This window comes from Rhincodon typus, chromosome 13 (genome assembly GCF_021869965.1).
Source record: "Rhincodon typus isolate 14 chromosome 13, sRhiTyp1.1, whole genome shotgun sequence".
In the NCBI taxonomy this organism is placed as follows: domain Eukaryota; kingdom Metazoa; phylum Chordata; class Chondrichthyes; order Orectolobiformes; family Rhincodontidae; genus Rhincodon; species Rhincodon typus.
Window position 1 is genome coordinate 53932884 of NC_063344.1, and position 26752 is coordinate 53959635.

A 26752-nucleotide genomic window follows, 5' to 3' on the forward strand; every position below is an offset into this window, starting at 1 on the left:
CATGACCAAATATAAAACTAGAGTTGCACACAGTCTAGTTCAGCCTTAGGCGGTAGCCGTGACCGTGGATGGAATTGGTAGCAAGTGAACAATGTTCCTTAGGGGATCCAAAGACAATAGCTTTGATCTTCCTAATATTTAGGTTTGTTGATGTTGGAAATATGAAATTTGTCTTTTTTTATATGTAGAAAATTGTTGTTACTTTACATGTAACACAAAAAATTGAGATTCCATTGTACAACAGAGATTCTATCCATAATGGCAGATAGTGCAGCTCCATTTTATGTTGTATTTCAGCTGTTGTAGACTTCAATACTCATTTCTGCTTCAATTCAGAAAATTCAGGATCATTACTTTAAAGTCTCTTTGAGTCACTTCTTGCGGAAATACTTTGACAACCTATTTTCCAATTTACCATGTCATGTTGGTTTATGTTGGATTAACGGGGAATCAAAATAGCGTAACAATGTGAAGGAAGATTTCCTTTGTGTATTCTTCATAAAAAAATGAGTTTGACTTTCTGTTCTGTGTGGTCATAGTGAAAACCTTTTACAGAATGCATGCAATATGTCACTTCAAAGGAGATGTTTATATGTTGAATATTCAATACCAATTTTTTTCTAACAGTAGTGTAGTGGACCTTCACTCTCCATTGAACTACCAAAATTTATTTTTCTTTTTGTATGGAAAATTAAATGTAGTGACCCTTTTCTCAGTATTTCTCTTAGAAATATATTTTCATTTTTAAATCCCTGCCTGAGCTTTACATTTACCATAAACATTTGACTTTAGCTAATGAAACAATATTATTGTACAATACTTAATTGTGCTGTACTATTTGGATTAACCTTATACTGAAAAATCTAGTTTTCAAACATATGGATTATTTTTAAATGTACAGTAAAAGACCAAGTTGTTTCTATATTTTCAGGTTGGGATAAACGCAAAGAATACGAGTCTGGTTCTGGCAGTAAAGTATTGTTTCCCAACATCCATCTGGAGACCTGTGGTGAACCTGTTTCTTCTGTGCAGACCAGAATAGATCTTCAGACTAGCCACATTGGAAAGGGTTGTGATCGTGATACTTACTCTGAGAAATCTTTACAAAAATTGTGTGGTATGTGACAACTCAGCTAACACATAGAATAATGTTTCTGATGCAGTAGCATTGATATAGTGCTTTTTTTTCTGTTGTCTCATTATTGGGAGAGCAGCTTCTCCCTCATTTAAATATGTTAGACACTGATCTTCATGAAATAGCAAAGCTCCACATTGTAATAAAAGAAAACTATCCATATGTAGTATGCAGGTTCTCTGGATGTTTTAAAATTGCCAGATTCACGGACTTGCATTTCCATGTCTCTGTGATGCCTCTAATTCTCTAGAATTCAGGTCACTTACACTTGGGAGTGTAACTGACGAAGGATGTTTATCCAACAAAGGGGGCAGCGTATGTATCCTGTCAGCTAAATTCCTCTAATATGAACAAAAAAGCCTTTGGACTCTTAATACCTACAAATCCAATCCATTCTTTTTTTAATGTCTCCATTCCATCTGCTGTGATCGTTATCTTTTCAAGATGTGGTCATTAAGTTCAAGATTTGAGCGAAAATACAGATGTTCAATTCACCAAAGTGTGTTAAATTTCTTCTATGAATTGTTCAATATGTCAGTGCTGAAAATGGAATGCTTTTTTTCTCCTTTATCATCTAGTGTCAGCTTTAGTATTCCTCGTATAACACGATTAGAGGTATAAGCCAAAACTCCCTCTAATCTGCTGTGGCAATATGTTTTCACGTCATCTTTGACGGTCTACCTTGTACTGCAGCATTATGAGTTCTGCTCAGAACTCATTTCACTGATAATCCTCAAAAATTCTCTTTTTACAAATGAAAACTGATCTTGAACTGAGAGAAAGCTTTCAGTTTCAAATTCAAATTCTTCTTTTTGTAAAAAAAAATCAATATAAATATCGGAGAAGTCAGTTTGGTTTGGTTTAGTTCCGAAGCCAGGTCCAAAAGGTGAAACGAAAGACTCAACCAGACGATTTAATTTCTAATCTCAAAAGGTTTCTCCTGGCTGCCTCAGCATCTGAGTGGCCTGTGAGTGTTTCACAGTATCAGCCTGTTTCTATTTGTTTTTGTGATTCAACTTTTGAGTCCTAAATTCGTTGCTGTGTGACAATATGGGAGAAGAGGTAGAACAGAACTCCAGTGAATAGAGACCAAGCCTGTTTAACCTTTGCTAATCAGACAGTCCCTCCATATCAGAATCTTACTGGGCTATGCTGGGAAAGATAGAAGAATTTTGTGGGAAGTCCAGCGAGGCCTATCTCAACATTGGGAGTGACTTGATGCATTTTGGAAATTCTGGACGTTGAGGCGAGTTTCTCAATAGGCAGCTGCGAATTACCTATTAACGGCAATTATTGCTTGTTAACGACCTTATTAACTGCAAATTTTATTCTATTTTATCTCCTTCAAATTTTATTTTATTAGCTGCAAATTTTCATTAATGTGCAGCTTTTTATCATGCCAACTGCCATGAGTAAACTGGGTGCCAAGCCATGGAAGTCAGAATGGGTACCAGGCAACTTTAGCTCGCTGCTTGCACACCAGACATGAACATCTCAGGGCATGCTCCATGGGCACCAGCCACACACACACACCCACATCCATGGACACTGGCACTTAACAAGTGCCAACCTCTAAGAACTCTCATTGCAGATCACTGATCCACTTGCAGTATGATTCTGCACTTCATGCTACATGTCCGGACACAATGACAACTCTCATTGTAATGCTGCAGCAAGGACACTCTGCTCAGGGACATGCACCCAGCTCATGGACTGGACCAGGCTGCATCTCTGAGCTCTTCACTTGCTCTCTTAGAGCTCATTCACTTTGAAATTGCTTGGATGCTCAAAACATCCCTCGCTTGCATTTTTGCACCTTGCACCTCAGCTAGAGAAACCGTGGTATTGTCATGCTGTTCAGCACAGATGCAAAGCCAGGAACCTTGTTATGGTTGTCAGTCAAGTCAAGGGACATAACATTTGATGAGGAGGTACAGTAAGTCCATGGCAACTTCTGATACACAGTCAGACAACCACTCAGGGCAGACCGATTCAGTATCTGGCCCTCAGAAGGGTTGACGATTCAAACATTGAGCTGCTCACCATCCATTTTGACTCTCAGCCCTCTTGTGGGCTCTTTTCCTCCTGTAATGAGGGAGAGAGAGAGGGACAGGTATTAAGGGAGATGAAAGTGGGTGACAGCTGTTATGCTTAGTGCAGATGGGGAGGTGTCCCAAGCTAGTGATTAAGCAACATAAAGGTCCTGTAGGATTAGTGGTCTCTGGGATTGGGGTAAGACCATAGGGAATAGGAACAGGAGTAGACTGTTTGGCCCCTCAACCCTGCTCTGCCATTCAATAGGATTGTGGCTAATCCAACATTCCTCACGTCCACGTTCCTGCATTTCCCCGTTACCCTTGATTTCCCTACTGATTAAGAATCTATCCATCTCAGCATTAAATATACACAAACTCTGTCTCCACAGCTCTGTGCCAAGGAGTCCCAAAAACACTCAACCCTCAGAAAAAAGAAATTTCACAGTCTTAAATTGACGCCCCTTTGTTCGGAGGTTATGTCCATTGGGCCTGAACTCTCTTGTGATGGAAGGCATTCTGTCAGCATTCATCCTATCAAACCCCTTAAGAATCTTATCTATTTCAATGAGATTACTTTTCATTCTTCTGAACTCCAGTGAATAGAGACCAAGCCTGTTTAGCCTTTGCTCCTAAGACAATCCCTCCATGTCTAGGATCATCCTAGTGAACCTTCTCTGAACTGCCTCCAATGAAATGATATCTTTCCTTAAATATGGGAACCAAAACTGCTCACAATACTCCAGATAGTCAGGGGGAGGCGATGGTCTAATGGTATTATCATTGGACTGTTAATCCAGAGACCCAGATAACATTGTGGGGACCCGGGTTCAAATCCCGCCATGACAGATGGTGGCATTTGAATTCAGTAAAGTATCTAGAATTAAGAATCTAACAATGACCATGAATCCATTATCAATTGTCAGGAAAAACCTATCTGGTTCACTCATGTCCTTTAGGGAAGGAAACTGCCATCCTTACCTGGTCTACATGTGACTCCAGACCCACAGCAATGTGGTTGAGTCTGAACTGCCCTCTAGGCAGTTAGGGATGGACAATAAATGCTGCCTAGCCAGTGGGACCCTCATCCCATTAATGAATAAAGAAAGAAAGTATACACTCTCACCAGCACCTTGTACAGTTGTAGTAAGACTTCTGAGGAAGGGTCACCAGATCTGAAACATTAACTGTGATTTTTTTCTTCATAGATGCTGCCAGACCTGCTGAGCTTTTCCAGCAGCTTCTGTTTTTGTTGCAGTAAGACTTCCCTTTTCTTGTACTCTAACCCCCTTGAAATAAGGGCCTACATTCTATGAGCCATCCTGATTGCCTACTACATCTGCGTGCTAGCTTTCTGCGTTTAATGTACAAGTTCCCCTGAGACCCTTTGTGCTGCAGCTTTGTGCAGCTTTTCTCCACTTAAATAATATTTTTATTCTCCCTTCCAAAATGAACAACTTCACATTTCCCCACATTATAAGCCATTTGCTAAATTTTCACCCACTTACTGAACCTATTCAAAGATTCAAAGTATCTCCTCATTTTAGGGACTGGTTTTGAACTGGCTGGTTAGAGCCCATGTACTCTGAACACGTAAATAAAGGGTGACTTGGTAACGGTATATCGGTCTCTGTGCAGTTATTTCAAGTACATTCACTTCCTTCCTCTAAGTCATTAATATATATTGTAAACAATTGCAGTCCCAGTACTCACCCCTGTGGAGCCCCACTGGTTTTACAGATCACACTTCCTTTTCAAGGAAGGAAAGGAATTCCAAGAATTCCTTTTCGTCATTTGGAATAAGTAGGAAAGATGTTGCAGATGACAGTTAGAGTGGTAGAGCATGAGCCTTGGTGGGAGGTGGATTGAACTGCAGATACAGAGTGAGTGTAAAGTATTGGAGGGAATATGGTGACACTTTGGCTGATGGAGTGGAGAAGATCATTGACCTCCTTCCTACATCACTATGCATTCTTCCAGACAGCTGAGGTGACACGGACCTGGGTGGCCTCAGGCCAGCCTGGCATGGTCTGGTGTCATGGCCTCCACTGCATGCCCTTGGGGAAGGGGACATCCTGCCTCTGCACAATCCCATCCAACAGGATCTCCATGTCCCTGACTGCCAAGTGGGGCACTGTCTGCCACGTCCAGGCCAAACGTTAGTAACCATGCAGGGTAGTTTGGGACAGATGGTGCTCGTCCAATTGCACACCAACTTTTTGAAGATTGCATGGGGTGCCAGAGATGCCAGTCCATGTGGGGACATCCCAGCAGTGGTGAGTTGTTCTGGGGACAGCAAGTGGTAAGGTAGAGGTAGAGTTGGATGAGAGATAGGAGTATAGTAGACAGTTAATGATGTGAGTTTGGTAAGATGTGGTGAGAAAATCTGTTTGGTCTTGTGGAGAAAAACTCTTCATGAAACTTGAGAACACTGACACCTAGCCACAAAACGTAGATAATTTCTAATCAACCTGTTCAGAGATGCACCTCTGGACCGGGTGGGTCTTGAACCAAAGCCTCCTGGCTCTGAGGTAACAACAGTACCACTGCACCACAAGACTCCCTAGCCACAAAAGCATAAGGTTCAGCCCATAATGTATGACAGCTTGAATACTAGTTCAGTTAGCAGTGCCTTTGGGAACCATGTTTCTCTGAAGCAAGATCTCTTGCTTGTCACCGTTAAAAATATTGAGGCCAGTTTTTGTTTGTGGCAACTCAGTTTGTGCTAAAAAAACTGGGCAGTAGCCAGAACAAAATGACATGAACAGTGAAAGCACTGACATGCCCAGATTGCTATTGGTTCCGATTTTCACATTGATCTCCAACCTGGTGGCCAGAGCTTCCATCTGAAACAGACAGAAGGCAAGGTCATATGTACAAACTGGAGTTAAATGATCCAATGCCATTTTCCTCTTGACCTGCCTAACTACTGCCAATGAATGGTGGTGCAGGCTCCAAGGGCTGAATGGCCTACTCCTACATCTATTTTCTGTGTGTTCCTGTGTAAAAACTGGGAGATGGTCATTTGTGGTTAAACTGAAAGGACTTGCTAGCTATACTGGGAAGAGTGGATATTGTTTTAGGAGAGTAATTTATCACTTACTTTGAAGCCTAAAGGTGTTTAAACTTCGTTCAGTTGCTGCTGTGGATTCTGCAATCATGTTTCCTGCTCCTATGAAGCATTGTTTCTTTTGTCCCCTCCCCTATAAGATTCTCATGCAGGACTTGGTCATCCCAATGGTTTCCTTCCTCTGGATCAAGGTGCTGCCTGTTGGGGAACTCATTATGTATCAACTCCTGGCTGGCCACGTGAAGAACCAAAAAAAAAATCAATCAGGTCCCACACAGTCTGCCAGGCAGCTTGGAGAAGTGCCCCATCCTCCACTTGCCACATTGTGATGCAATACTAAAGTCACCCTAAGCAAATTGTTCACCTTTCTTTGAGGCACTTGCAGATATCAGAATTGGAACATAAAAGATTCAGAACTTTGTCGTTAATATATTTGAGAAGCAGCTGACCTGCAAACCAGCCTGGAGAAAAATATATTAATATTTCACAAGAAAATGTCTGCTTTTTAATCTTTGTAACTGAATAGGTTGATAATCCCAGCTGCGACAGCTGGTAACAGATTCTCTATGTGCTTAGTCAAAATCTGTGATCAAGAATTCTCGCAGTTGTGTGCCAGTTAGTATCTCCATTTTGATTTAATAAATCAACATAAGAACTGTCCTTTCTGATAAATGTCATAATTGTTTTGCCCTCAATCTGTACTAAATATTTAAATTTCAAAGCAGATAGTCTTTTTATCCTCTTATACACAATAATGTGTGATATGGTTGTATAACTATTTCAACATCAAGATTGAAAGAGCACGTAGCGATTGTATCAAGCAAAAGATTTTTTTAGACATGAACTGAATGGTTGAACCTACAAACAATGTAAATGGTGCACAGTACTGAGAACACAGGATCCACTGCAAATTAACTAACTATGCATCCCTACAATTTTTTCTGCTTGTTAACCATTTGCAACCTAATGGCATTCTGCCAGTGTCTTATCAACGGTTACACTACCGCATTTATCTTTTCAACTAACAAGCAGCTGGTATGTCCCATTCAAGTGGCATCATTTATTGCCATTGATAATCGTGTCTTAGAAGTTGGCCATTGACTCATCAAAATTGATCACCGTTACTACTGCTAAGCTTCAGATTTGAATCAACACAGGAATGGAATCATCAACATATTCCTATACAAGTTACAATGGACTTCTACTGTAGAAATGTGTCAGGGCTCAGAATGTCAGTTGTGTTTTTGAGACCTGTTGACACAAGGAAACCAGACTGTACAAGCATATTGCTCCAGAACCATTTACATATCAAAAGATCTCGGCTGTGAGCTGGATCGGAACAGCAGCAGATGGCATGTTGAAAACACCTGCACTTTTAGTCCTTTGACGCATGGTGTTTTTTAAATGTTTTATTCAGAGTCCCCGAGTCCAACCAGCAACCATCCTCACCTCTCCCCTCATCTTCCCCACCGTAACACACTCAATTTGAAAACTATTAAGATTCAAAAGTGAGGAGCTGCAGATGCAGGAAATCTGGAATGAAAACAAAGTGCTGGAAACACTCAGTAGGTCAGGCGGTGCCTTTGGAGAGAGCAACTAATTCAACTGCACAGATGTTTGCAGTTTTAATAACAGCTAAACTATCTGTGTTCAGTGTCTTTCCTCCTCTGAAATAGCACCTTCCAGAGCCACTGTTGCATAGTTAAACACATAAGTTTGTTGCTATCAATGTCTCCACAGGATGCACTGTTGAAATCCCCAGATTATAATGAATCAGAAATCACTGAATTGATAAGATCTTCCTGGATAATCATAGAATCCCTATAATGTGGGTGCAGGCCATTCAGCCCATCAAGTACATGCTGACCCTTTGAAGAACATTCCACCCCAACACACCCTCACTTACCCTATAAAAAAAACTGAAAGAACTGCAGATGCTGTAAATCAGGAACAAAAACAGAAGTTGCTGGAAAAGTTCAGCAGGTGTGGCAGCATCTGTGAAGAAAAAAATCAGAGTTAATGTTTTGGGTCCGGTGACCCTTCCTCAGAACTCAGAACTTGTAAAATGTTAACTCTTATTTTTTCTTCACAGATACTGCCAGATCTGCCGAGCTTTTCCAGCAACTTCTGTTTTTGTTCCCGCTTACCCTATCCCTGTAACCCTGCATTTCCCATGGCTAAGCCACCTCGCCTGCACATCCCTGGACAATATGGGCAATTAGCATGGCCAATCTAGATAAGCTGCACATCTTTGGATTGTGGGACGAAATCCGAGCACCCAGTGGAAACCCAGGCAGACACGGGGAGAATAGCAAACTCCACACACACAGTTGCCCAAGGCTGGAGTCAAATCCGGGTCCCTGACACTGTGAGGCAGCAGTGGTAACCACTGAGCCCCTGTGGTGGTAATGTTATTAGTTTTAGTTGTTTTTTAGTTTTAGTTATTAGTTTAATAGGTGATGTTATTAGATTTGCTGTAAACTTCGTTGAAAAGCTATTGCTTCTTGAATAAGGGGCAACTAGGTTTTTAACAGCGCACAAAGTTGATAATTACTGTTGAACAATCTCACTGGCCCTGACAGACTTTTTATATTTGGGGAGAAAAGAATTTCTCCATTGCAGAATCATAGAATAGATTTAACACAGTGTGGAGGCCATTTGGCCCATCATATCTGTGCTGGTTCTCTATGAAGGAACTAATACTGCCATTCTCCCACCTCTAGTACCACTGCACATTCTTCTTTTTCAGGTAACAGTCCAATTCAGTCACTAACCCCTCAATAAATGTACCTCCACCACACTCTCAGACACTGCATTCCAGTTCCTAACCATATACTGCATGAATGTCTTTTTTTTGACCCAGTCTACTCCTTGCTTCTTTTGCCAATTACCTTAAGCCTGTGCGAAATGGTTCTTGATCCTTTCATGAATGGGTGCAGTTTCTCCCTACCTAATTTGGCCAGAGCCCTCGTGGCTTTGAATATCTTTGTCAAATTCCATCTCAGTCAAATTTTTCTTCAAGGAAAACAGTCCAAACTTCTCCAATCTTTCCATGTGCAGGCTATCCCTGGGTTGTGAATGGGTTCTGCTCTGGAGTCCATTCACAAGTTGATTTGTACGCAAGTCAGAACACAATGTACAACAATGGAAAGCAGCTGTTTGTAACTACTGTGAATGTTTCTGTGTGGGGGCTTTAAAATTACAACCGCGTATGGGATCACATTTATAAAAATGAGCATTTGGAAGTCAGAGACCCCTATAGCTGATATTCCTCATTCCTGAAGATATGCTTATAAATTGTTTCTGCACTCTCTCCAGTGCTTGCACGTCCATCCTAAAGTGTGGTGCCCAGAACTGGATGCTGCAGTTCTGGTTATATCAGTATTTTATACAGGTTTCACAGAAGTTCCTTGCTTTTGTACTCTTATGCCCCTATTAATAATGCCTAGGATATTGTATGCATTATTAACCATGCACTCAACCTGTTCTGCCTCCTTCCATGATTTATGCACATAATCACTCAGGTCCCTCTGCTCCTGCAACCTCTTTAGAACTGTATCTTTTATCTTCTTCTACATCTTTCATTGTCTCTGCATTAAATTTTATGTCATTTGCCTGTCAGTTTCACCAACCCAATTATGCTCTCTTGAAGGTTTACCTACCCTTCCTTCCAGTTCATAGTATTTAAAAGTTTTGTATTGTCTGCAAATCTTGAAATTGTGCATTTGTAGACCAAGATCAGGGTCATTTATGAATATCAGAAATGCAGCAGTTCGAACACTGATGCTTGGGGAACTACACTACATAAAGCATAACATGGTTTGAAAATCACCTGTTTACCAATGCTCTTTTATTTCCTGACACAAAGCTAGTTTCATATCCGTGTTGTTACTGTCCTTTTTATCCTGTCAGCTGTAACTATTGTGCGACACTTTATCTAATGGCCTTTGGAATTCCATGTAGACCTCATCAACCCTCTCTATTAGTTCGTTGAAATACTCAAGCAAGTTAATTAAATATGATTTTCTCTTAAATTGAAAAGTTATAACACAGAAAGAAGCCATTTAGCCCATTACACCTGTGCTAGCTGAATGAACTCACCTTTCGTTCCAATCCCATATTCTTGCACTTGGCCTGTGACCTTACAGCTTACAGTAGTTCATGTACAGATCCAGGTTCTTTTAATTTAAGAGTCTCCACTTCAACCACCAAACCAAACAGTGACTTCTAGACACCCACCACCTTCTGCATGAAAATGTATTTCCTATGTTCCCTCTGCTACTTCGACCAATCATATTAAATCTGTGCTCCTGGGGTAATCAACCTTCTGCTAAGGGAAAACAAGTCTTTTCTGTCCACTCTGTCCAAACCCCTCAATATTTTGGACACTTCAATTAAGTCAACCCTCTGTTCTAAGGAATAGAACCCTGGTTTATCCATTTTCCCCATAGGCTACAATTTTCAAGTGCTGGAAACATGCTTGTAAATTGCCTGTGTACTCTCGCTATGGAAGTGATTCCTTTCTGGTGACCAGAAGTGTACACACAACTCCAGGTGAGGCCTAACTGTGTCATGTAGTTTTCCAGAACTGCTTATCTGCTCTTGTATTCAGTACCTCATCCAATGAAGGAAAACATTCCATATGCCTTCTTTACCACCTTATCTATCATTCCTACCATCTTTGGGGACCTGCAGACATGCAGACTCATGAACTTGATGTCGTCTTGGGTTGAAAATCCAGTCTTGCCCTTTTCAACTGCCTTACAATCCAGGAAGTTCCACAGTTTGTTCTGTTACCAACATCCAACACTGAATATCAGACAGACACCACCTGTCTTGGTCTGACCTTTATTATTGTGCAGGTGTTCTTCAGGCAAGCAGAAGTTGAGTTTTGCCAGATCAAACAGCAGAGTCATTACAGTGGTGGCAGCTCTTTGGCTCTTGATGGTTGGCTCCTGAATGCCTCCTCTTTGTGTCTGTTCTCGAGGGATGTCATGGGGATAAGCAAAGGCAGGTGCTGGCTCTTGGCTACATGATCCCATGCATTAGAAGGGAGCCGCTGCTGCTGCATCTCCAGATTCACACTGTCTGGTATTGCCACCCTCAACAGGGGAGAGCAGTCAGGAGAATTTGCCATGAAGGTGCAAAGGAAGTCATTGATCTCTTTGCACTACTGAATCCAGGATGGGGTGATGACTATTAATCTCACTGCAGCCTCCATAAGATTTGCTTGGTCAGGCAGACAGATCTCATCTTGTTGACCATGGGAAAAAGTGCCTCACAGAGTCATAGAGTAATACAGCATGGAAACAGGCCCTTCGACCCAAGCTGGTCCATGCTGACCATGGCCACTCAGCTAGTTCCAATTGCCCACATTTGGTCCATATCCCTCTAAACCCTTCTCATCCATGTACCTATCCAAATGTTTTTTTTAAATGTTGCTATCGTACCTGCCTCAAGCAGCCCATTCCATATACGCATCATTCTCTGCGTGAAGAAGTTGCCCCTCAGGTCCTTCTGAAATCTTTCTCCTCTCAGCTTGAACCTATGCCCTCCAGTTTTCAATTCCCCATCCCTAGGAAAAAGGCTATATTTATTCATCCTATCTATGCCCCTCATGATTTTATACACTTCAATAAGGTCACCTCTCATTCTCCTATGTTCCAAGGAATAAAGCCCTGTCCTGGCCTACCTCACCCTATAACACAGGCTTACTAGTCCTGGCAAAATCCCCGTAAATCTTCTTTGCACACTTTCCAGTTCAACTATGTCCTTCCTACGACAGGACAACAGAAATTATACACAATACTCCAACTGTGGCCTCACTAACAATTTATACAATTGTAACATAATGTCCCAACTCCTAAACTCAATGCCTTGACGGATGAAGCCCAGCACACAAATGCCACCTTCACCACCCTGTCTACCTGTGATGCCACTTTCAATGAACTATGTACTTGTACTCCTAGGTCCCTCTGTTCCATAACACTTCTCAGGACCTTACCTTTTACTGTATATGTCCCACCTTGGTTTGACTTTCCAAAGTGCAACACCTCACACTTAGCTGTATTGAATTGCATTCGCCGATCCTCAGCCCACTTCCCCATCTGATCAAGATACCTCTGTACTTTTTGATAACTTTCCTCGCTATCAACAATACCTTCTCATTTTGTAGCATCCGCAAACTTACTAATCATGCCTTGTCCATTCATATCCAGATCATTTATGTAAATAATGAATAACAAAGGTCCCAGCACCGTCCCCTGTGGCACGCCACGAGTCACAAGCCTCCAGTCCGAGAAACAACCTTCAGCCATCACCCTCTGCTTCCTACAATCGAGCCAGTTTTGAATCTAATTAGCTAGCTCTCCCTGGATCCAATGCAAACTAACCTTCATGACCAGCCTGCTGTGCAGGACCTTATCACAGGCCTTAGAAAGTCCATATAGACAACATCTACTGCCCTACCCTCGCCCATCCTCTTGGTTATCTCTTCAAAAAAACTCTAAAAGATTTGTCAGACAAGACTTCCCATGCGCAAATCCATGCTGACTATCCCTAACCAGACCTTGACTATCCAAATGTTGGTTGAGCCTGTCCCTCAGTATCCTCTCCACTAACTTGCCGACCACTGATGTCAGGCTCACTGGCCTGTAGTTCCCTGGCTTGTCTTTGCTACCTTCCTTAAACAATGGAACAACATTAGCTATCCTCCAGTCTTCTCGAACTTCACCAAGGCCTCCTGCCTTTCTGTTGCAGCCTCGCAGAGAATCTGTAAACTGGCTTCGCTAAACCATGGAGCAAGCCTGGTATCTTCTCTCTGGTGAGAATATTGCAGCCCCCTTCTTGGCCCAATCCTTGATTCCTCACTTGGGACTCTAGGATTTGTCAGGTTAGTTGCCCTCGGGCACAGAAGTGGAGGTGTGGACTCTGGAGGCTGAGGCTTCCTTAGGGCATGCCAGTGGGGTGGATGTGATCTACACAGCAGGACTGAATGTCGGGATGGCAGGCCTTTAGAAATGGTGCCAGTACCTGCCCCATGAGATGATGCCAATACTGACAACCCATGGCCCAGCCCCCAGTCGAGTGGTGGATGGGCTGCACACATTTGAATGGCCATTAATTGGCCAGCCATGATCACAGTGGTCCAGCTGTATTTCTCTCATACAGCCAACCACCTTTGTCCAGTACCACTGGGACCCCTGTCTCTCACACCATCTATCCCAAGTTGTAGGGATACAGTACTAAAAGATAGATAAATGACAATAATTTTTGCCCTCAAAAGTTTACTGTGTGTTAATGTGCTGTTACAATGACATAATTATGTGCCATACATTATTTTCCATTCATTAATCTGCCAGCAGGGTCCTGCAGCTTTCTGGAATGTCAATCATTTAAGTTAACAATGCTTGAATGTCTTGAAGGTAAAGTCATCAACTTCAAATTACGTTCTGAATTTTTGAAACCCTTTCTCTTAATTTCATTCAATCTCCAGGTGCCTCTTCAGAGAGTGTGAATTTGCTCCCAGCACCCTATGGTTTATCCAACTGGACCTCTAGTCTCCTGCTGGACAGTGGGCATGACAGTGATTTGATCTTCAGGTTTGATGGCAAGCATGCTGCAAAAATTCCAGATGGGGTGATACCCAAAAATCTCTCGGATCAATTCACCATCACCATGTGGATGAAGCATGGACCCAGCCCAGGGCTGAGAGCAGAAAAGGAAACCATTCTCTGCAATTCCGATAAAACAGGTGCCCTGTCAGATTCAAACTGTTTGTGTAGCCTATTGAATAACTTGCCTAGTGAATTTTAAACTTTATTTGTAGAGGCAACTAGAGGTCAAAATAATCCTGAAATTTGCCTGAAATCTCATTCTTTTGCTGATCTAAACTGGCTGACTTTTGTGTCCTGATTCTTTCTTTCAGTAATCCAACCCCATTTTAGAGAGGTTCCATGCTCAAATCGATTCAGGTGATGAAAATGTGCTGGATTTAGCTTCTGCCTTCTATGGATTAAGAACAGAAGCTAAAAATCATGGTAGTTTAATTAAGATCATGAAATGCTGTAAATGTAGAGCAGGTCGGTTAGCATCTGAGAGAGTACAAACTAGATTCATGCTTCTGGTGGTTCTTGACACAGATTTTTGAATAAGCTATTGTTTGACACAAATTCCAAGCTTTTCCCAGAATGATACACTCCAAACTTTCATATGGTGAATTTCTTTGACCCTGCAGGCCACAAGGACACACTTTGCATTGTTTCTCCTCGATTCGAATTTTTTCTTTTTTAGAAGCGTGTGCTTAGGACGTCATATGGCACATTTTGTAGTGTCCCTACCTATGGGCCAGAAGCTCCGTATTTGTGTTACACCTCGGGACACATTGACCATGGAAGGTATGTTTGTAACATGGATAGGCAGGTTGGTTGCCAGCCTGTAAATCCTTCCGATATGCCTGAGTCAGGCAGTAAGAATCGGAGAATCTGCTGGTCAAGCATTCCCACTGAAGACAATGCCAAACCAGTGCAATGCTTTGCCCTTATGTGTGGACCAATCAATGGAAGTCTGTGCCACAAACCTTGGAAATAAGAATGGGGGAAAAGGCAAACTGACACTACTTTTCCGCACTGGTTAATTGTGTGCTGACTAAATACATCCTTCAGCTACTGTAAGCTTTCAGACTGTAAAAGGAGTGATTGTCAGCAGCCATTACAGCCTTTTTAGTTTATCTTCTCATAATGTGGGCAGAACTACAGCATAGTTCAGTTTAAATGTTTGCAACTCAGTTGTTGATAGTGATTAGATACACCAAAGATTAATTTGTATGTAACAGCCATTGTCATGTTGTGTGTTTAATGCAAATAACCAGTGAAACTGTGACATTAAAAAATGCTGACTGCATTATCATATATATAATCTTGACAGCTCTAAACCTACCAAAAAGGTAGAACTGAAAGTTATCTCCACAAAATGTTGATGTTATTCATCTTTTCCAATTTACTTATTGACCCTCTGGCCCATAATTATTTTTAATCAGCATGCAACATTTTAATTTCCAAAAGTGAAATGCCATATCTGCCTTATTATCTATCATAACACAAATAAACCAGGTGGTTTGCACAATTTAAGTCATGGTGATCTGGTTCATTTTATCTATTTATGTATTTCCTTAGTCTCCCCATATCCTTAGGTAAGTGAAGGTTTGGTTTCAAATCCTATCCAATTGGTATTGTCAAAAATGGTTTTCTCGTTTGTTGAAGTCAGTTCAATACCGCATCACAGGATTTTCTCCATTTGGTCTTCGTGGGTTTCTTTGATCATTAATCCCAAAAGAATGTTGTGGAAGTTTGCCAGTCTGTATTGGTTACTTCAAGTGATGGGTTATAAACAGTGCAGGATTCCCGCTGACTAAATTTTCCTTTTGCCTTTAGAAATGAATCGACACCATTATGCACTTTATGTTCACAACTGTCGGCTAGTGTTTCTGCTGCGTAGAGATTTTGATCAAGTTGACACTTTTCGTCCAGCTGAGTTCCATTGGAAACTAGAGCAGGTGAGCCAATTGTTCGGCCATTAATACTGAACAGGGAAAACAAGATGTATACGACAAATGTCACAGATTGAATTATTTTGTTTGAAGGAAGCTTCGAACCGGTATCAATCAAACTGATTAATCTGTATTATCATGCATCTGTGGTATGGAGAATTCATCAAATCATTGCAACTTATGAGAGGTGTGAGCCTATATGCTGTTTTCAAAGCTGCAAACAAGCATCTACCCCCCAGAGCCCCCACAGAATTTCCCAACTGATGCAATTGTCAAGAGACCGTGTTTTTAACTTGTATACTGAGGTGATTTAGTGCAGAGTGGTGGTTGGTGGGATGGTGCATGTACGCAATGAAACAGCAAGTAAAAACTGACATTGTTATTTTAGCAATCATTTTGATACATTATTTCCTTTGCTTTGGATCACCATTGCATACTTGACCACCAAGTAACTTTTTTCTAAGATGGCTTTTTATATTGCCGATGATTTGAAGGCTCCAAAGTATTTCAGAGACCGAGAGCGAGTCTTCATTTGCATATCTTCCCTCTCCATGTATTTGATTAATGTGGCCTTTCTACTGCCAACACACCTGATGGTATGAACTGAGATCAAGACTCAGTGTGTGGAAAATCATATTTTCTGAGAGTACTTTGATATGTCAGCATCTGTGCTACCGTGCTGCCTCTTTTAACCTGTATATTTATTATAGAACTCTACCGAGTAGCCCATTGCTGTCATCAGATTCTGTCAGCTCTTTGTAAGGGCTGTTTTCCTCTTGGCCAACTAATTTTCCGTTTTACATAAGAAAAGTTTGTGATGTCCTGGTAATCTCACTAGACCAGTAATCCTAAAACTCTGAGTTTATTGTTTCAAATCCCAATTTGACAGCTGATGGAATTTAAATTCAATCAATTAATCTGGAATTGAAATAGGTCTCAGCAAGGGTAGCCACAAAGCTATTGCTAATGGTCTTAAACATCCGCTTAGTTCACTGATGACCAATAGGGACAGACGTCCTTACCTGGTCTGGCCCACAGGTGATATCACATCCACTGCAATATGGCTGACTCTTAACTGACTCTCAAATGACCTAGTGAGCCATTCAATTCACAGGCAAATGGGGATAGGTAGGAAATGCTGGCCTTGCCAATGACACTGACATCCCACGAAAGAATAAAGAGAAAATAAATCCAATTTCATTTAGGAAGACGTCATAACATTCTGTTATCTGTCTCCCCAGTGAGATTATTCAATATGTGTAGATGGAAGTGTCTTAAATATTGTACAGGAAGAAGCAAACAGAAGGCCAAGCATGTAAAATAATATTTTATGCCAGTTTTTATTTGAGCACTCTATTAAGACCATTTTGTCAACTACTGAAATAACTGTTCATGTGAGTTGAATTTCCATTTCACTATATGCTACTGCCTCAGGCTGGATTTTGCACAGAGAAATACTGACAACAGATTCGTTGCTTTAAATTCATGAGCTTTTAGACGAATCTAAGATCATTATTTTATTACGACTTAGAGTATTTCATTTAACGGCTGCCAGCTACACACTCATATGCATCAGCATTGAAATCGGAGATTGCTGCTTCTATTATCAGAGGTTTCAGAAAGCACTGCGGTGTATAAAACATTATGAGGATGATTTATCATTTTCAGGATACTTTGGGCACATGGTGGGTGAAGCAATCCCATTACCAGCAGGTGGTCCCATCAATTTTGGTGATAAGGGCTCATTTAAAGTAAAACCATTGAACTGCTCCTGCAGAATGAGTGCTGATTCAGGGAAGGAGAAGGTCCCAGTAGAAAAATCAACATTTTCACACAAAGGTGAGGTACTAGGGAGATTTAAAGAACAAGAAGGTCATTCTCCTGAAGTGGTGGAGTTGACCAGTAGCTGGCAAGGTATTATATATTCCGTTGGCACATCAAAAGTCGTATTTTTTTATTATTTAAAATGTTACACTTGTTTTCAAAGTCAACTTGCCCAGTCATTCTGATGTAAACATAAATTGCAATAACATTCCCAGCATATATGGTTACCTGGTTTAATTATATGGGGCCCATTTCTAGCAAAGCTGATTAAATTGAGGTTCCCTTTAAATTCTCAACTGTTGGAAAATCAGTGGAAACTTAACATAGTTTCCTTTACAATTTTTATCTTGCTTCTATTCAATATCTTCTCAGCTGGGAAAAGGGTGCAATGAGGTGAAAACTGACCCTGCTTCTTATTTCTCACTTTGTGCTTTGGTCTGTAATGAGCTAGGAATTTGACACATTCAGGCAACAAAAAAATTGATTATATGCAAGCAGTTTTTTTTTTCCGGGCTATTAATATCTGCAATTTTCCCTATTAACACAACAGGCCAAGTTTTAGAGTATCAGGGTTAGTGTAACGACAACTTAAAACAAGCCAATGGCCTGTCATCCACTGTCTTCCCCCTCCCCAACGTTCCCATCCTCATGACCTGATGGACACCATTGTGAAATATCCAGAGCATGGTAGTCCACTTCTGGAATTGCTCAAGCCTGACAGAGTGCCTCCACAGCCCTGAGCCAGTCCAACCACAATGTGGAACTCAGCGTCCTTCAACGAAGCCCCTTCTGGAATCACTGGGTCTGGCAGCACCTCTGCCGAACTTCTTGAGCCTGTTGCACCACCCCCTCCCCATCATTTCCAGATCCCTTGCTGAACTCCAAGAGCTTCCAGAATCCCATGCCCCTGTACCCCCGGCCTTTTGGACCCCACACCCCTGCACCCCGGGTCTTTTGGACTCCCCCGCCCAATGCACCCCAGGCCATCCAGAACCTGACTGACCATCTATCCCCACATCTTCTGTCAAGCAGTACTGTAAGTACAGGATGTTTGAATAGCCTGAATGAAAAATCAGAAAAGAGTCTGTGCATCCTGACGACGCAGGATTACTTGGCAACAATCAGAAGCAGTGTATGGGCAAACCGTATCTAATCTGGGAGGACACTGCAGTGGGGAACACTGATCTGATATTAGATATGTGTGATGCACACAATGCAGGGCACTATAAGAAAAGTAAGTGTCTATTCTTCAGCTGGACTGGTCCCAGTAAATCATAAATGGCCACAACCAACAGTTTCCTGTTATTCTAATTGCTCCATAACAGATATTCCCATCAGAGATTGATTAGATACCATTGCAGTTTTCAACTGGTTTCGATTGCACTTCCCTTTTGGGATTTGTCTTACTGTTTTAAATATTGTAGGAAAACAAGTCATTGGCCACAATACAAGATGAAACTGCTACTGTAATAAAATTACCACAGCCAGATTTTATTTTTGCTTTCAGCCTGTGGAACAGTTCTGTTGTTCAAGGTGCTTCCAATTCAGTTTGTGTTGCTGTTGCTTGCTTGCAACATTGGAGTGATTTGATAGTCAATTTATTGCTACTGCAGCAATAACTCGGTGTGAAATGGTTTGACTAAACCAGCGATGCCTGGTGAGGAATTGAGTGTTGATTTGCAAATTATGCTTAGAAGTGACTTGTGGTAAGAAAAGTGGACCTGAATTTTGCCATGGGATCCTGGACGCTGGAGTTAGGGAGAAAATGTGCCAAGAGGTGTTCAGTGACCCTCGATGACTTTACCTCAAGTGGGGTCCCCACCTCACCACTAATTGTGCGCTCCCACCCCGGGCCATCCATTTTCAAACAGGGAAAGACTCCTGAAGCTGCAGTGTGAAGGCTGTCAGCTCTAAAGCCTCTGCAGGACAAACAGGTGGCCGCACAGCATGGATACATCAGCAATGTCACTGTCTGAGGAGAAAGCTGCTGACGGAGGAGAGAGTGGGAAGAAGACGGAGAGAGCCAAGATGCCTCACAATGGAGGTGCCCTCTGAAGAAAATTTTAAAACTCATTGCATTAATTAGGTGACAGGTTACAGGCCACTGAAGTACAAAGGCACTCAATGGCTACAGTGGTACGGGTCAGACAGTGTTCCCGCAGCAGGATGGCGAGGTGGTAACTTACCCTTCAGTCTGCTGCTGGGAGGAAAATATGTAAAAGTTTATCACCACAATGCTTAATATTAGCACAGACACTGAAGTGCCTGTGATTTTTAAATATGTAAATAGCAGGAGCTTTGATTAATGTCTATTGAATCTTCCAATACTGTGTCTAGTTCTTAGGTTACTGGAATTAACAAGAAAATGACCTAATCAGACACTAGTATCCCGCTGAAGGCAATGGTCCATCACTCCATCATTGGCAGATTGTGAGAACAGTTTCACTAGGTCCCCTACCCCAGGCTGCCAGAGGGGCACCACCTCATATAACTGCAGCATCGTCACCTCTCACTGCACCACTGTCGACAAAATGCCTTCAGCACTGTCAAGTGGCTGTTAATATCTTGTTTAACAATACAGCTGGGAAGATACCTCAGCAGTACGACTGTGTCCAGAAGCCATTTGAGCACTGTTCCTACTCTATCCTACTGCCAATTCCCCAACACCATGAGTTTCCTGAAGATAGAGTAATGAAAATGAGACTGGTCATTTCCAGGTAGTACTGATCAGCAGATTTCTCAATCACAAGCCTCATTTCTCCTCTTTAAAAGAGCCTTCCTATTCAACACATCTCTTGAGTTGAGATTGGCCAGATTGACTGCGCTCTACCGTGTCAAGTCTTATTATTCTAAAGTGCGAGACTGATTCGAGCAAGTATTTCCCCTCTCCCCCTCTCCTTGTCATAATGAGATGGAGCACTGCTCACTGGGTGAGAGAATTAGAAAGCTCATCTCTACCAGACAATGCTGCCTGAATGACGGCTATTAAAGGTTTGGCTAGATCCTATGGTTTACCAGGAAACTTTTCTGCATGTTAAAAATAAAAAAAACTTGAAAACTGATTTCATTTTGTAATTCAATGTTAATATTAACTTTTTTTTTCTATTCAACCTGTTCAGAGATGTTATTTCACACCTCTAGAGCAGGTGGGCTTTGAACCCTGGCCCCAGTGTGCCATAGAGAAGTGTAACCTACAGTTTGGACTACATCCAAATTACCTTTACTGTGGCCTGTAAAGTTGTGTTGCATTCCAGTGTGCCATTTCCATTTTCAGAAGTACAAGCCAGCATTATCGTGTTTGCTGTTTCTTGAGTAAGCTTCATCCAAACCATACTTTTCATACGAGCAATTCAGGTTCATTCTTTGGTTCCCCAAAAATTCAATCTAACAAAATTTGAACATTAATGACTCGAAAAGGTAAATAATCAGTGAAAAGTGTGAAGACTGGTGAAGGATTCGCAACTAAAGCTTTCGATTGTATTCCAGTAGGTTCTTCTAAATTTTTCTGAATTTCTGAAGAAGGGTCCAGACCCAAAACGTCAGCTTTCCTGCTCCTCTGATGCTGCCTGGCCTGCTGTGTTCATCCAGCTCTACACCTTGTTATCTTCTAAAAATGGTTGCTTTTCCAATCTTCTGATTGGAATACCTTTACCGAATTTTCTTTTGAGTACTTGATTTTTTAAAACAATTTGCAATAAAATCCCCTTTAGGTATTGTTTCATTCTGTACAGTTTTGTTGGATGAAGGAGTGAGAAATGATCAGTTATTCAAATCTCTGATAATTGCGAGTAAAAAGGGAAATCCCGAGGGTGGTGATGAGTGATTTTGCAGGACAGCAAACGAATCAAACTCAGGCTGGGCCCCCCTCTGGAATTAAATCCAAGTATGAAACTGCCTTGAATCCAAAATGTAATTAGTCAGGTGCAGCTCAGAGGACTCAAACAGAGAGATTAAAATCTCAGAGCTGATGAAGTCAGCCAGCTCTACCCAGCTAAATAGATGAACTGCCATGTCTGATCCATGTAAGCTATTGCTGCATATCTGACCTAAAAAAATTAGCACTGCAAAAGCAATAAAAAGTGTGCATAATTAACATTCCAAAGGGATTACTATAAACACAGAATAAAACAAATGAGTTTGAATCTGCCAGAATGTGTAAATAACATTTATATAAGAAATCCTGGTTTGTAACTAAAAACTAAAAATACTAAAATGCAATGAAGATAATTGCCGACAATTAGATTATAGGATAAAATTCAAGTAGTAAAGAAGCACTTTTATTGATCTCTCCAATGTTCTCTTTCTCCTCCCCCTCTCTAAGCAGGCTCTGTCATTTAATGATTATTTCAATAGGACATCAAAGAAAACTCACTGTAGGAAAATATTCATAAATAACACTTTGAGTAATTAATTCATGGCTTCAATTTACTGCAGTTTTATGAGCACTACCTCTGGAAATGAGAACAGTCACTCTGGTGCAATGTATTTAATTTGATTTATCACTTAGATTACAACAATTAAATTTATAGAAAAAATTTGTATGGGCATATTATACGTGGAGTGTCAATGTCTACATTTAAAAACAACAAAGTATCTTTAACAAAATGATAAAATGGGATAAGGGGACTTTGTATTAGAGAAATCAGCTGATGACATGCTGATCATGCAGCTATCTAGTGAATAGTCTATTACGGTAACAATGCAATTTTATATTGTCTATATTAAATTCAACATAATCCAGTAATTATATAAACTAAGTAAAAAGTAATAATGTGATTAATTGGGTAGCAGGGTTGTAAGGGGAGTTTGTATTTATAACACATCAGCCACATTCTTTTCGCATGATGTAAGCTTTACTACTTGGAAGGGTCAGGATAAATTTAAAGTTCATATTAAAATATGTATCATTAGGTTGTATAGAATATGTTTAATCTCTGGTTTATAATGTAACTCAAGGATATAGGTGAATCCTTTAGTAATTTCAATGCTGGAGACTATTTGTCAATATTTTTTTCAGGTGGATGTGATTTATTGTTTGAATATTCTATAGAAAGTTCACCTTTTTCCAGGAAAAGTAAATGATTTTTGATGGTTAACTTTGCATACAAAATTGTTTGCCTCTGTTTGTTAGTCTTACTGGGTTATTAGTATGGTATCAAGATGTTAATGTTGGCAACAACAACTGTTTTGAACTGTAAAATAACAAAGCCACCCCAAAGCACTTCATAGTGTTAAGCAAAATGTTATGAGTCAAACGAAGAGACTTTTAAGACAAGTGGCCTGGAGCTTGGACAAAGACGTAACTTTTAAGCAATGCCTTAAAGGAGGAGATTTTGGAGAGATGGAGATGCTTTTGGCAGATGCCAAAGCTTAGGGTCCCAGTAACTGAAGCCGTCTATGGTGGAGTTAAGAAAATTGAAGATGCTGAAGAGGCCAGAATTAGACAAATGCAGAGATCTTGAAGGGTATAGGGATGGAAGAAATTACAGAGATTATGGAGAGTAAAACCATGATGGGACATGAAAACAAGGATGAAACTTTTGAAATCATGGCATTGTTAGACTAGGGCCCAGTGTGTCTCAGCAAATTGGTGGTCGTTATTGAACACATTTGTGTAAGTTAGGGTACGGTGTGATAGTTTTAGATGGTTTCAAATTTGTAAAAAGTGCAAAGTGGGAGACCAACTGGGCAGACAATGTATTACCACATCACCTGGTATATTCCTCATTCCCCTCTTCCCAGGCCTTCAACACATACCGTTAACCCTGTGTCTCCCACTGCCCTTACTAATTACCCTTTACTCATCCCTGATCATCTGACTTGCAGCTTACTGTTCAACTTCCCCACATCTCCAACACTGCCTGACTCTTCAATTTCTCCCTGAGCCTCCAAATCCACACTATCAATGTCAATAAAGTAACTGTATGAGAGAACTTAGTGATGTTGAAATTTAAGAAATCCCCTGGATCTGATGATCTACATGGTAGACTATTAAAAGAGGTGGCAGTGGTGACAGTTGATCTATTAGTGGTGATCTTTCAAACTTCTGCAGATGCTGGGATATTCCCTCAAGATTGGGTTTTCCTGCTGACTTGTTTGGCAAATTTGGTAAGATCGCAACCAACCTATTAATGAGGTACTTTGGGCCATCAACAAGGAGCCTACCGAGGAATAGTTGCTGCCAATTCGCAACTCACTACCATCTGGCAAGGTTCTCACCGTGCTGCTTGTGAGAAATGTTGAAGATAGAGCAAGATGATATTGACATTGAGGTGTGCCTCACCAAACTTCTCCCTCAATGATACCATACATCTTGCTGTAGATCACGTCGCACAGGCCCCTATGAGATTCTACCTGTTGTCTTCCATGGTTAAATTTTTGGATGCTTATCATGGCGTCCTCTGCAGTCAGCAGTTATTTGAGAAGATATCAGAAGCTGCAAACACTTGGATAATGGCACTTTCTCTAATTTCAGTATCTTAAGGGAGAGTGGAAATTATTTTTTAAAAATAAAGTCCACCTCTTTGTTCCTTAGTAAAAAGGCATAATTGAGTGCAACATTTCCAGTGTCTGTTGTCTAAATTTTTTGAACATTGTCCAAGTTCTCAAATGCTTTTCAAGAGATTTATTATTTCAGTCAACTCCTTGTGGTATCAGAAATAACAGAACAAGAGCTCTGATTATTACTTTGAACATCCCAAAGAATTAATCTCTATAATTGAAGTCTGTGTAATTGTCAGTTAAATGTGTGATCACATATTAACATATACTAATACACTGCTCATTTTGAAAGCAACAGCAATCTGAGGATATTTTTTTCGATTAACAGCACAAAAGTCAATAGAGCAGTCTGAATATTATTAAGCACAGGAGCGGTAGAAATGTCCATTTATCATTAAATGAGAAAGAATGCCTAGGGGATGTGCTTTCCCAAGCAAAAAAGAAGTCTTAGCTTTGACTTCATTAGTCATTTTTTCCTTTCGTAGTGAGCTATCATTACCAGTCTGTGTATGCACCTGGTACCCTGCTGATAACAGGGTTCTCGGGAAAATACTTATGCATCCCAGAATGGTTCCATTGACCTAATCAAAAATTGGTGGTGTGGCTTATTTCGAGGTGATACTGTTGAGCTTGCGAAAATTATTACTCGCTGGATTCCGCTGTCTTTGTGTGTGTGTGTGCACGTGCGCAGTGGCTTTTCCTGGCTACATTAACACATGCTGTATTTTAAGTTGGCAATTGAACATCTTGTGTGCAGTTACATTGCTCTATAGGGAGTTGAATTTGAATGGTGCCCTGACACAGCTTCACCTCCAGGAGATTCCAAACACAGATGGGCAGGCAATTTCCAAAAAGACAGGCCCTGTTGAAGGTGACTTTTCAAATTCACCTGAATTAACAAGTATTGGAAAGGCAGTGTCCCATCACCTATCCAGTGGGTCATTGGACCTAGCAACTCCATCCTTTCGGAAGGATCGCAGTTAAGGAAGGCTGTTCCTTCAGTCTTAATAGGTCACCCAGATAGGCCTACCTGATATTCCCCATTGCTTTTAAATGTTTCACTTATTGAGTTTTAACATCAGTAACATTTTGATCCCTGACAGCTTAGCACTCCCCTCCTCTCCCAATGAGGCTGTAGAACTGCACCATTATTATTGGAACTACTCGTGAACTAGAATGTCTTTCATCTTTGTCAGGATTCTGGTTTACAGGTATTTTTAGATGTAAATTGACACATTTTCACCCTGGTTAAATTTGATACAAGAGAAAGACTTAGTATTATTGAACAAGCATGTTGCTACCTAACCAAACATTATTGATCCCAGAATGTCGAGCCAAACAATTAATAGTGCCATTATGTTTCTACTTCTCGGAAGGATTCCTTTTGTCAAGTACTTGCACAAGATAGTTTAGTGTTCTGAAGTTGAAACTAATGCTGCAAAAACCTGACTCTCAGAAATAGCTCATTAATTGCCCTTTCAGTTTGTGCTGTAGATTTACCAAATAAATAACAAGTGCTTTAACTGGAGCGATACTAATATCTTGTTTTATCATACAGATTAAAGTTAATTATTTCAAAACAAGTCCATATGGCTTAGGTCTTCAGTCCTGCCATAAGTATTCTCTCTAGGATTTCCAACCCTCCTGGATTGCATCAGAGACTACTGGATTTGTCATCAATCTTCCAGTAGTTTTCCAAAAGCCATCCAAGAGATTTTAAACACCAAAGGTTCACTTACTGTTTGGAAAATCTCAGTTTGGTAAATATGAACAGGATTTGAGTTTGCACAGTTGAAGTGAGTGAGCTTACCAACAGAAACATGCCCCAGCTGGGCTAATCCTGAGCTGCTGTTTTTTTGCAGACTCCATTGGAGCACTGAACACTTCTAGCCCAAGTTGGAAATCCTCATTCTCACAGCTATAGTGATGTAAGGTGGTGCTGGGGGAGATAAAATAAGTCTGTGTTCTCCTTTAAAGTTCAGCCTCTGCAGATACTCCTCCTGCTCTTTGGCCTCCCTGGGTGGGTAAGATCACCTGTTCACTTCCTCCTCCCAATGAGGACATCTTCTCTGTTACCTGTGATGCTGCAGTCTAGAGGGAACTGCTGTTAGATCTCCCTTGAGTGGGAACAAGTGCTGCATTCAGAGGCCTTTCATAGAACATAGAACATAGAACAGTACAGCACAGTACAGGCCCTTCAGCCCACGATGTTGTGCCGAACTTTTACCCTAAACCTAAGTTCTATCTAACCTCCACCGCTACCTTATACTATCATCCATATGCCTATCTAATAGCCGCTTAAATGCCCCGAATGAGGCCGACTCCACTACCCTCTCCGGCAATGCATTCCACGCCCCGACCACTCTGAGTAAAGAACCTACCTCTGACGTCTCCCTGATATCTACCTCCTTTCACTTTAAAACTATGTCCCCTCGTAAAAGCTACCTCCACCCTAGGAAAAAGTCTCTGGCTGTCTACGCTATCTATACCTCTGATCATTTTGTACACCTCTATCAAGTCACCTCTCATCCTTCGTCATTCTAAAGAGAAAAGCCCTAGCTCTCTCAACCTTTCTTTGTAAGACCTTCCCTCCATTCCAGGCAACATCCTGGTAAATCTCCTCTGCACCTTTTCTAACGCTT

The 26752-nt window shown here is 41.1% G+C and overlaps 1 protein-coding gene across 1 annotated transcript in view; it reads left to right on the forward strand.

Moving 5' to 3' along the window:
- The window catches only part of clstn2a (calsyntenin 2a), a 353207-nt gene that overhangs the window by 233017 nt on the left and 93438 nt on the right, over positions 1 to 26752 (forward strand). Inside the window, exons 7-9 of the mRNA XM_048604120.1 lie at positions 932 to 1117; positions 13734 to 13991; positions 15670 to 15791. Coding sequence (XP_048460077.1) covers positions 932 to 1117; positions 13734 to 13991; positions 15670 to 15791 — 566 coding nt within the window. The remainder of the gene's footprint in view (positions 1 to 931; positions 1118 to 13733; positions 13992 to 15669; positions 15792 to 26752) is intronic.